General features: G+C 41.8%; 1 protein-coding gene across 1 annotated transcript; it reads left to right on the top strand.

Moving 5' to 3' along the window:
- il12rb2 (interleukin 12 receptor, beta 2a) lies at window positions 1–10,069 on the top strand. Its single transcript, XM_070832960.1, has 16 exons — window positions 1–96; window positions 369–518; window positions 855–1,115; window positions 1,767–1,890; window positions 2,001–2,191; window positions 2,577–2,719; window positions 3,068–3,209; window positions 5,005–5,078; window positions 5,649–5,859; window positions 6,020–6,202; window positions 6,361–6,459; window positions 6,611–6,757; window positions 6,872–7,003; window positions 8,116–8,212; window positions 8,364–8,451; window positions 8,539–10,069. Exons 2-16 carry the CDS (start codon window positions 410–412, stop codon window positions 9,004–9,006), a joined length of 2,469 nt encoding a protein of 822 aa, XP_070689061.1. The 5' UTR covers window positions 1–96; window positions 369–409; the 3' UTR covers window positions 9,007–10,069.
- Window positions 10,070–10,214: the final 145 nt, after the last annotated feature.

The raw sequence follows: 10,214 nt of genomic DNA on the forward strand, positions 1-10,214 counted from the left end.
AAATAAAGATGTTAGGAAGACTTACAGTGACAGATGGAGCTTTAAAAGGCTCACAAGGCCATAAAGGTGAACATGATGCTGGGATGTGATGTCTTGGTGAGTATGTTTATTTGCTGTTCCTGTTTTTATTACCGTCATCACTGACTGTATGCAGCTGCAGTTAAACCACATACAGCACAGTGTAGACCAGCTCTATATCTATTATATGGTTCTGCTTACAATATATACTTAGATAGATAGATAGATAGATAGATAGATAGATAGATAGATAGATAGATAGATAGATAGATAGATAGATAGATAGATAGATAGATAGATAGATGACTGACCAACTCATTGCATTTCTGTGTACTTTTCTTTGCTTTAAGGTAAAATAGTAGTTGTTGCAGAGACGGTTTACTGATGACTCATGGCGGCAAAGTCCCAAACATGGTCCATCTTCACTGCTGTCACTGTGCTGGCCGTGCACCTCTGCATAGGTAAACTCACACTTGTGTGTGGGCACACACACAGTTTAGGTGGCATGTAAGGTATATTTTAATGTTTTTTCCTTCAAGTTAGTTGGAGATAAAAGTTGGTCTTGGAAAACCTTTCATTTCTGATTCTGGCCCTCATTGCTGACTACTTTAGGCTATTTCTTTTAGGCTCTCACTCTGATCTGTCACGGTTGCAATTATTATGTAATGTCTTATTAATTCTGTTGATAAAATTGCTCATCTGCACATGGACAGTGTTTTGTGTAATCTCCTTATCTGCCCTGAGTTCAACAAATTCATGATCTGTGACTTTGTTACATTTGCATACCTAGATAATACAACCATGCTGTCTATTTAAGTCACCATTTCTGCTTTTAGGTGAGAAATCTTGCTCCATCAGGTCCACTGCTGGACCTGTGGTGCAGCGAGGTTCCAGCTTTAAGGTGTACTGCACCTTTAACTGCAAGTGCAAGGGATCCATGTGCAGTGACCATCCTCCAACACTACAGAGCCACGAGGAATTTAATTCTACAACTATATATTTTAATGTGGTAAACATAACAAAGAACAGAACATACAGCTGTCAGTGTACCTGTCCTCTTGCTCTGGACCCGTGTGGACTGGACATCTCAGCTGGATGTGAGTAGCGAAGAGACGAGCAGGAAAGCATCCCTTTCTGAAACGTCTGTCCCACTGAAAGTTTTTTTTAATTGTTTTTTAATGCAAAAGGAAAAGTCTAAAATGGCAAAATGTAAGTAGTATGAGCTCAAATACTGGTCAGCGTGCTAATTTATTTCTCATATATCTTTCTTTCGCACATTATTCTCATCCAAAACTCAAGTGAATATGCACAAATAATCCAGTGCATGATGCAAGGTGTTTCAAGACGTGACTTTCGTGTCTTAAGGCTCAGCTGTAACTTTTCAAGCTGCCAGAGCTGTAAAAAAAAGAGGCACAGCTTGTTCTGCTTTCTCTTCTATACTTAGTACACCCTGTTCACATGCTGTGAGTAAGTGTATGGGTCAAAGCCAACTGCAATAAGTTGCTTATTCTGACCACAGAGCTGTAGACAAAAAACAAGCTTAGTGTTTGACACAGGCAGCACACCCTAACATGAGCACAAATACTTACATTCAGCTTCACTAACAGAATATTTGTATTTTTTGAGGATACAACAATCCAAAGTTTTCAACTAAAAATGCTTCCTAATTGGATGTCTAACTAATTTCCCAGCAGCTTTGTTTAGGCTGACTGTACTTTCATTTAATTCTTAATCTTCTTGTCCTTCAGACACACCAGAGCGCCCCAAAAACATTTCATGCATCTACAAGGTCTTGAATAGTGAGAATGGAGTTGTGTTCTGCACTTGGAACAGAGGACGAGACACTTATCTGAGGAACAGTTCACTGCTGTGGTGAGTCTGACAGGGAAAACTAACGGAGAAAAAAAAGCATCCTATAGTAGTAGTAGTAACACCATCATTTGCATCTACTGCTACATGAAACTTGGTTTTGTGTGTTTCAGGATTAGAACTGTGTCTGGAAACCACACAGCTGGACCAGTGGCGCACAAAGTCTCCAGTAAGGGAGCTGATTTACTATCAGCTAGTTTCAACGTGTCCAGCTCAGTCCAGCTGATGTCTGTGTGGGTCCACGCCAAAAACCCACTTGGCTCTGCAGTGTCCGCCACCATCAACTTCACACTCAGTGACATTGGTAAGGCAGCAGCAGTGACTTTGGTCAGTTTGTGAGGTGCATGGAGGCTTCTGCATCCAGAGTGTGTTATGTTTCATGTATAATGGATTGTCTGTAAGTCATGAAATCATAATGATGTCATAACTGGAGCTTTAAAACAGCTTTGCAGTGAATTCTGTCTCTAATGCTCTAATCTTGAAGTTTATGATGGTTGATAATCTCCCTCCATCTCTCCACAAAGTGATGACTAACTCTGATGGCGAGCCACTGCAGTGATGCAGTGGAATCATGTATTTTCACTGCTTCAGTAGCAAAGAAAACATCGAAGGTCCATCTTGTGTGCCCTCGTGCAGCCTGTGTTATGTCATTTAACTGACTGCTCTGGTGGCTGTGTTGATCTGAGCAGCGATGCCATCAGCACCTGCTCTTGGCCAACCCAACTGCTCTTCGCGGGAGTGCATCATCACTGTGGAGCAGTCTGTGAGGACTCAACACCTGGAGATCCAGTACAGAACAGAAGCACAGACATGGACGTCTTATCCAGACTCAGTAAGACATCTTAACTGTTCAGATCGCTCCAGATTTGGGATATTTAGGGACTTCTGATGAGATGTTGCAAGACATTAAACTTAAAACATTTGAAGACAGACAGTCACTGCAAGATCTGCTGATTCAAAGCCAGAGACAGATATGAGTGCCAGGTTTAGGTGTACAGACATGCAGAACATATCATAAGAAATAAATAAAGCTGACCTTTTGTGCTTCTATCAGGTGTTCTAACATTGTGATCAAAAATGGCTCCTCACCACAGGCAGAAATCTTTATTAAACTGTGAGTTGGGAGCATGGATTAGTGAGCTCAACACAAGATGCAAGATCCATGTATTCTGATTAACAGGGGGTGCAGATGAGCTCAGCACAGGTCCGGTCCATCTCCCTGGAGCCCTACAGGTTGTACCATTTCAGGGCCAGATCCAAATTCAGCACCGGCCTGTGGAGTGGGTGGAGCACAAACATCTCCAGCTGGACTCAAGAGGAGGGTAGGTAAACCGTTTGTGTTAGCACCCTGTGCCTCTGTTCAGAAAGCCTTCATTTGGCTTTTTTTTGTTCTTCCTGAATGAAAATGCTACTGATTCTATCTACATGTTAATGTATCTGAATGGAGTATTTACAGTATACATATTCTGTGGCACTTTATCTGTGCAAGCTAGAGATGCATCAGATAATGTTTCCTTTCATTTGGTTTTTTGTGCAGTTACCAGCTCACCACTGACCTCCTGCAGAGGATACCTATAAGCCACTGAAACACGCCTTATTAGGTTGTGTGTGGGGAGCAAAACCATTCAGTAGTGATAAGACTCAATATACACAATGACTTATTGAGATAATAATACAATGTTGTAAATAAGCTGTAGCTGAGCCTTACTATATATCATTTAAAGCACTGAGCCAGGGTGAAGATCAGTGAAGTGGTGATGCTTCATGTGAAATAGCACTGCCTGCTTGTAATATAGATGGTGTGAAGATATGCAAGTCTCTGTGTGGATATGTCAGCTACAGTATGAATGTGCAGCAATGACAGGTCATCAGTTTTCCACAAACAGCCAGCAGGGGCAGAGGTCGTTTTGAGTAGAAATAGCTGAAGAGTCATTTTTGGTAAAGGGTGTCTTCACCTTTACATTTTCTTAGTTTCAGTGCAGTGAGCACATGAATTACATTTGTATGCCCTCCATTTTCCCGGATAAGCACATAGTGTCTAAGTCCACACGTGTGACTGAGCAGGTTATTTATCTGACGACCACGGTGCGATTGGCTTCAGACCGTCTAGACAGCCACTGGTTTCGTCCAGAACAGTATGAAAACCATCTCACAGAGATTTGAAACCTGCTTGAGGAAGCTCATCCACCACATGGAACAATTAGTTGCATTTTCATGTTAAAGTAATAACATCCATAATACAAGTGCAGTTGTGAGTGGGTGTTGTTTGTTTGGGGTCCCACAGACAGCACTGCTGTGTTAAAAAGACAATAATGAATGCAAAATCATTTCTTTACTTGTTTACTTTAAATGCAATTTTGTAGAAAGTATTGAGGTGACAATGTTTAAGGTCATTTAGATCCCAGAGATGTTTAAATCCCTGTTAGACTTTTTATAAATAAATTGTTATAAATGTCAGAAAGCAGAAACCCTAATGGACCTAATAGGGAGCACTGAGTCAAACCTCATCACAGATTTAGAGCATGCGAAAAAAGAAAAGTATTTATCCAGGTTTGTCAGCTGTGTCCCCAAACACACACCAAGCATACGTATGGGACATATCATATATGCAATTATGATAAAATTCACGAAGAATCAAGCTGATAAAACAATGAAATTAAGAATGTTTTTGAGCCTTCGAAGCGTCTCCAGGATCCCAAACCGATCATTAGGTTTAAGCCCTGATATGCAAACAAAACAGTAATTACATATGGCCGTCATTATGATGTGCTGCAGTGAAATTTGAAGTTTCTTCCATTAAAAAGGTTGCAGCTGGGCAGTTAACAGTGAGTTCTCCATTTCCCAACAGCACCTGAACTCACCAACAAGGAAGTGTTCTCTGCATGCCAGTGCTTTACTTTACAGTGTCTACCACTGTAACAATATAAATGCACCAAGGGACTTCTTCTTATCTGATTTCCGTGGTTTTATTGCTTATGCGTCAGATGGGGATTTTACCATCACTTTTTCAAGATTTTAAAGCATGATATTAGAATACAATCATTTTGTAATAACTTATAAAAATGTAAATCCCTTAAACATGTCTTCCACTCATTCAATAAAAAAATTTTGTTTTAGCTCCTGCCAAAGAGCTGGATGTGTGGTACGCTGAGCCCGCCTCTGACTTAACCTCCCTGAGAGTTTATTGGAAGGTATGTTTTTCTCCCAGTTTGGTTGTTGTTTTTTTCTGATGTAAAGCTTCATTATAAAGCAGTCATTTAACTTCTGAATGATTGTGAAGGATGATAGCTAATGTGCATCACATGTGCTGTACGGTTTCATGAGGGTTTGTGTTCCTCTCCCCTCTCTCCCTGTGTGTGGGCGTGCAGTGTTGTAGCCATAGTAACACTTTGTGATCTTCCTGCTCCTATACCACTTTCTGCACAAACTGAAGGTCAACTCTTGACCATTTTTGAGGTGTGGTAAACATCCCCGACCTCTCCACACACACACACACACACACACACACACACACACACACACACACACACACACACACACATTTAATGTCACATAAAGACTGTGAGAAATAAGTGAAACCTGACGGCGGACGCCACAGTTTCAGTTTACAAGAAAAGAGCAGCTGAACAGAAATGATGTGTCTGTCTTACATAGTGTTCTTGCAGCGTGCTGACTTTGAGTGTAAAAACTCCCTGCAGTCTGCCACAAAAAGCTGGTGTCAGGCCCAACGATTCACTTTACAAATGTTTCTCTGACTGCAGGAGCCGAACTCTTCCATTGCTAGAGGGAAAATCATAGTGTACAAAGTCAGAGTTTACAGCCAAACCTCTGGATTGGTCTTTGACACTAACACCAGTGCTGATGCCAGGAGCTATTTAGTCCCCTTCTGTGCCAACTGTGAAGTGACAGTGAAGGCTAGAAACTCCAAAGGGCTGTCCCCTCCTGCCAGAATTACAACCCGTCAAACAAAAGGTAAAAGAATGAAAAAAACTAAAGTTTTTCTGGTGGAGCAGTCTTGGTAGGAGGTTAAGGGTAAATAATAGATGAACTAGAAATAATGAATCTAGGGTCAAGTTGCTCAGTGATTCTCTCTAAGCAGTTTAAGTATTCACATATGCTGCTCTTTACTAAGACAACCCCCCTCAGGATGTGCAAGTGACTGCAAACAACCACAGTATCACCATCTCGTGGAAAAAGCCTGAAACTGCACCACAGCATACAGCGTACGTGGTGGAGTGGTACCCAGAGGGTCACAAGCTGGAGGAGCTCAGATGGGTCAGACTGGGCAGGAATGACAGCCATGCTGTTATTACAGGTGGGACATGTCGAGTTACAGTGAACGCAGGTGAAATAGCATGAGAAAAAGCCATGGTGGTGGCTTTGTGACAACACCTTTTTAAGTTAACAACTACTTTTTGCTCTTTTTCCCACTAAATAATGTTTTTTTTGTTCTTTCCTTCTTTCTGTACGCAGATGCTAAGCCATTTGAGTGCTACGAGGGAGCAGTGTATGTTCTCTACGAGGGCTCAGTGAGTGCGACCAGATTTACAGGCGTCACCACATTAAAATCAGGTAAGATCTGATCAGAGCTTAACAGGGGTAATTCAATAACTTAACATGTAACATGTGTTGAGCTCACAAACATAACTCGTGGAAAATGTAATAAATGTTTAAACTATTCATTTATTATGCAGCCATTTTGGGTTGTGCTTGTTGTTTGCAGTCCCAGCAGTTGGCCCATCAGTCCAAGAGAAGGTTGAGGGAAACAAAGTGAGAGTGACCTGGATGGAGATTCCCAGGGGTCAGCGTGGGGGTTGTATCACCAAGTATACCCTCTATTTAGAGACCGGTGGCGGATATATACAAACCTGTAAGAACCCATTTATCTGAGGTGTTATTTTGTCATGTACTGCTTGGATGCAGGTGGGATGCAACTTTTCTTAAAAAGACTCTGCTACTGTGTTTGCACACGTTTGTATTTCAGACTCTATATCAGCATCAAATGGGATGCATGTCATCAAAGATCTGCCTCCAGCTGTGTACAGCCTGAGGATGACTGCTTCAACTGCGGAAGGGGAAGGCCCCGCCAGTCCAGCGGTTAAGTTCTTCATCCAGCGTGAGCAGCTTTTCAACTTTCTTTAAAGGAACAATTCAACATTTTTGGAAATGCACAAGAAGCGAGTGTGTGCTTCCCATAGTGTCAAACTATTCATTTACCACTGAATGAAACTAGCAGTGCTGGTTAAACTTGTTTCACACTAATTGATTGATCACAATTCTGTTAAAGACTTCAGCAGATTTTCAAATCAATAAAACTAGCTGAGTACTCTATGTAATAACATTAAGACTAGTCAGTGCTGGAGTTACGTGGGAGGCAGGGGGAGAAATCCGTAAAATCATACATCTGTGGGGGTCGTTAATACTTGATTATTTCAATCACAAATAAAATTTTTCAATTTTTCAGTCTATTAAGTGATATTTTCCATTTACACAATAAATAGGAACAACGCACCATATTTTCTCATGAATGACAGTATGGCTGCTGTTCACCACCCAAGGACACAATTGTTGTGAGTAGCTGGCAGCTACTTGCAGCGTGCTGACTTTGAGTGTAAAACAGTGAGACAGTGTTGGCACACATAATGACCAGTGAAATCTCTCCCACTAATGGAGAACACATCCGTTAGGCTATTATTTATTTATTTATCTCCATCCCTAATGCTCACATTATAACTGTGTTTGTGCTTTTTCCAAGTCTGTCTAAAAATGACAGTGAGGAGCCCACGTGAACAATTACACAGGTTGTGCTTGCTGTGATCATTCCTCCTGTTCACAGTGACCATTTAAGTCCTCAATCACTTACACTGAAAACACATCAGGAAGGGATGTTTTAATGGTCAGTATCAAGCAGAGGAATGATTACAGCGAGAAAAAAACTGTTTAATATTCATATGAGCACCCTCACTATTGTTTTCAGAATTAAACACATCCTTAAAAGAATGCAGTTGGATTCTGTGGTTTTAATGCCCCACAGTGGAGTGGATAGAGCAGCCTGGAGAGAGTACAGAGTACAGAGTGTACAGAGTGTACAGTATGTGGAGTGTGAAAGTTTTTAGACAAATAATAAATAACATGGCTGTTTTTTTCTTTTCTACCACAACTGTACGAGAGGAGCCAAATGTATACGCGGCAATCTTATGTCTCCCTGTTTCACTGTCACTGTTGCAGAGGAGACCCAGCTACACCTCCTGTTAGTGTGTGCAGCCGTCTTCCCGTTCTTGCTGTTGCTGCTGTGTCTGTGCCAGAGCTCAGCAGTGAAGCAGAGGTGCGTAAGCAGCAGCAACTCCATACGGATTTATGACTGAAAGCGACTGAAAAGCTTGCACCTTTCATTGTTTGTTATGCAGAAAACACACACCAGCTGATGTCAACGTTTCCATGCCATATTGTTCAGCAGTTTTCCACATTCCCCTCAGGTTCTGGGTGTTTTTCCAGTGCCTCATGCTCGATGTTGTGCCAGATCCTGCAAACAGCAAATGGGCAAAAGAGTGCATCCGGGAGAAGGTAATTATGTAAGAGTGGATTAAATAAAACTACTGGAAATCACAGCTCATTGATTATAATGTAAGCCTGTATCTCCCTTCAAAACAGGGCAAGATGAAGCTTCAGCTGCAGCCGTGTAACCCCAATGTAACCAAGGAGGAAGAAGAGCCCATTCTGGTGAATGTCGAGGAGCTGCCCGAGCGGAGCGGTGACATCTGCGCACCTACAGACGTCTCCTCACAGCAGCTCCCTCCTCAAACCAGCTCGAGCCACACGGATCCAGCCGCACTGGTCTACCCTCTGACCACATACATTAAGAGCCTCTCCCAAGACTCAGACAGCTCCGACCACACGCAGGCCTCTCTGGACACGAACACAACAGTCGACTACATCTCATCGCACGGGCTGGAAAGCATGGACAAGGATGAGGAGGATCAGGAGGAGGATAGAGAGTTTGTAGGAATGCTGGGTTTCTTACCCAGTCACAACATTGTCATGGAGCCGCTGGGCTTTGGAGGAAAGTTGACTCTGGATTCAGTCAAAATCGGCTGCAATGACTTCTTTCAGAGCAATTAGTGTGAGTTAGAGTGACTTGAAGTGGTGACTGGATTCCTCTTTTTTTGGGTGACACACCCCGCTGAGATGTGCATGAACTACCTCCTTGCTCACTGAAATCAGATCTGTAAGAGTCCAAGACTTCCAGAGCTGTATGGAGTAATATATTTGACTGAAAGAGTACTTTTCTTTTAATTTCATGCATTACCGTTTTTTTCCCGTCAGTGCAGCATTGGACACACTAATATGATGACCACATGAACACAGTGCAGGCTGCAAGACAGATTTTACCAGATGTTGTCATTTCTAGTCGTATGAATAACACATCCAGATATTGACAGCACTGATTGGCCATTACAGTAGACAAAGCACAGGTGTTACTAACAACATCAATAAGCCCCAATGAGCCATAACAGTCAACCAGTGGGAAAAAATACCAGGACCCTGAAACTCAAACAGCTAAATGGAATTCAGCCATCATTCATTTTATCGTTGACACCTGCACTTTTCCTATCGTCACTATGTCCTGGCCTGTGTAAAGGGACAAATACATACTCTATTATGGCCTAATGTTGTTGACCATCCTGTGTTTGTCGTGGCTTTAAATACATCACCGCTACCTCGAATTTAGCTCATCTTTAGTTGTCTCTCAGATTTGTTAGTGCTGAAGATCACGATCAATCGATTGTAACCCTGCATTCAAAATTTTAAGAATTAGGAGAAAAGACATTTACAGCCATGCTTGCAGCTCTGTGAGGCTGTACATTGAGCTGAATGCTAACCCCAGCATGTTAACATGCTAACGTTTAACAGGTATGTTTACCACGTTCACATCCTAGTTAAGTGTGTCTGCATGCTAGCATTCGATAATTATCTCTTCACACTTCTTCACGCTTTCACCAACAGTAAACTCTCAAAATACATTTGTAACTTATCACTATTTCTATTTAAAAATCAGTTTAGCTTATATGGAAATGTTTGATTTTTCATTTAAATTCTGCTGCCTAACTGAGAAAGTCTGACTTGTCAACTTTGTAAATGCAATTTTAATAAACATGTGGCATCACCCTCTGCTACTGGGTAATAGTGACACATTTGTTTTTTTCCAACATTAGTCATATCCTTCATTAGTATGGCCCTCTGGTTTGAAGCAGGGTGAGTTTATTGACAGGGTGGTGTTCAAAAGTTATCAGCGTTGGCAGTAAGCCAGATTCCTAAAAGCAATCCTG

This window comes from Pempheris klunzingeri, chromosome 6 (assembly GCF_042242105.1).
Source record: "Pempheris klunzingeri isolate RE-2024b chromosome 6, fPemKlu1.hap1, whole genome shotgun sequence".
NCBI classification, from domain to species: domain Eukaryota; kingdom Metazoa; phylum Chordata; class Actinopteri; order Acropomatiformes; family Pempheridae; genus Pempheris; species Pempheris klunzingeri.

Coding starts and splice junctions, on each gene's coding strand:
- il12rb2 (XM_070832960.1), top strand. CDS start 410: ATGGCGGCAAAGTCCCAAACATGGTCCATCTTCACTGCTGTCACTGTG. Junction 3,210..5,004: donor CAGCTGGACTCAAGAGGAGG/GTAGGTAAACCG, acceptor ATTTTGTTTTAG/CTCCTGCCAAAGAGCTGGAT. Junction 5,079..5,648: donor CCCTGAGAGTTTATTGGAAG/GTATGTTTTTCT, acceptor CTCTGACTGCAG/GAGCCGAACTCTTCCATTGC.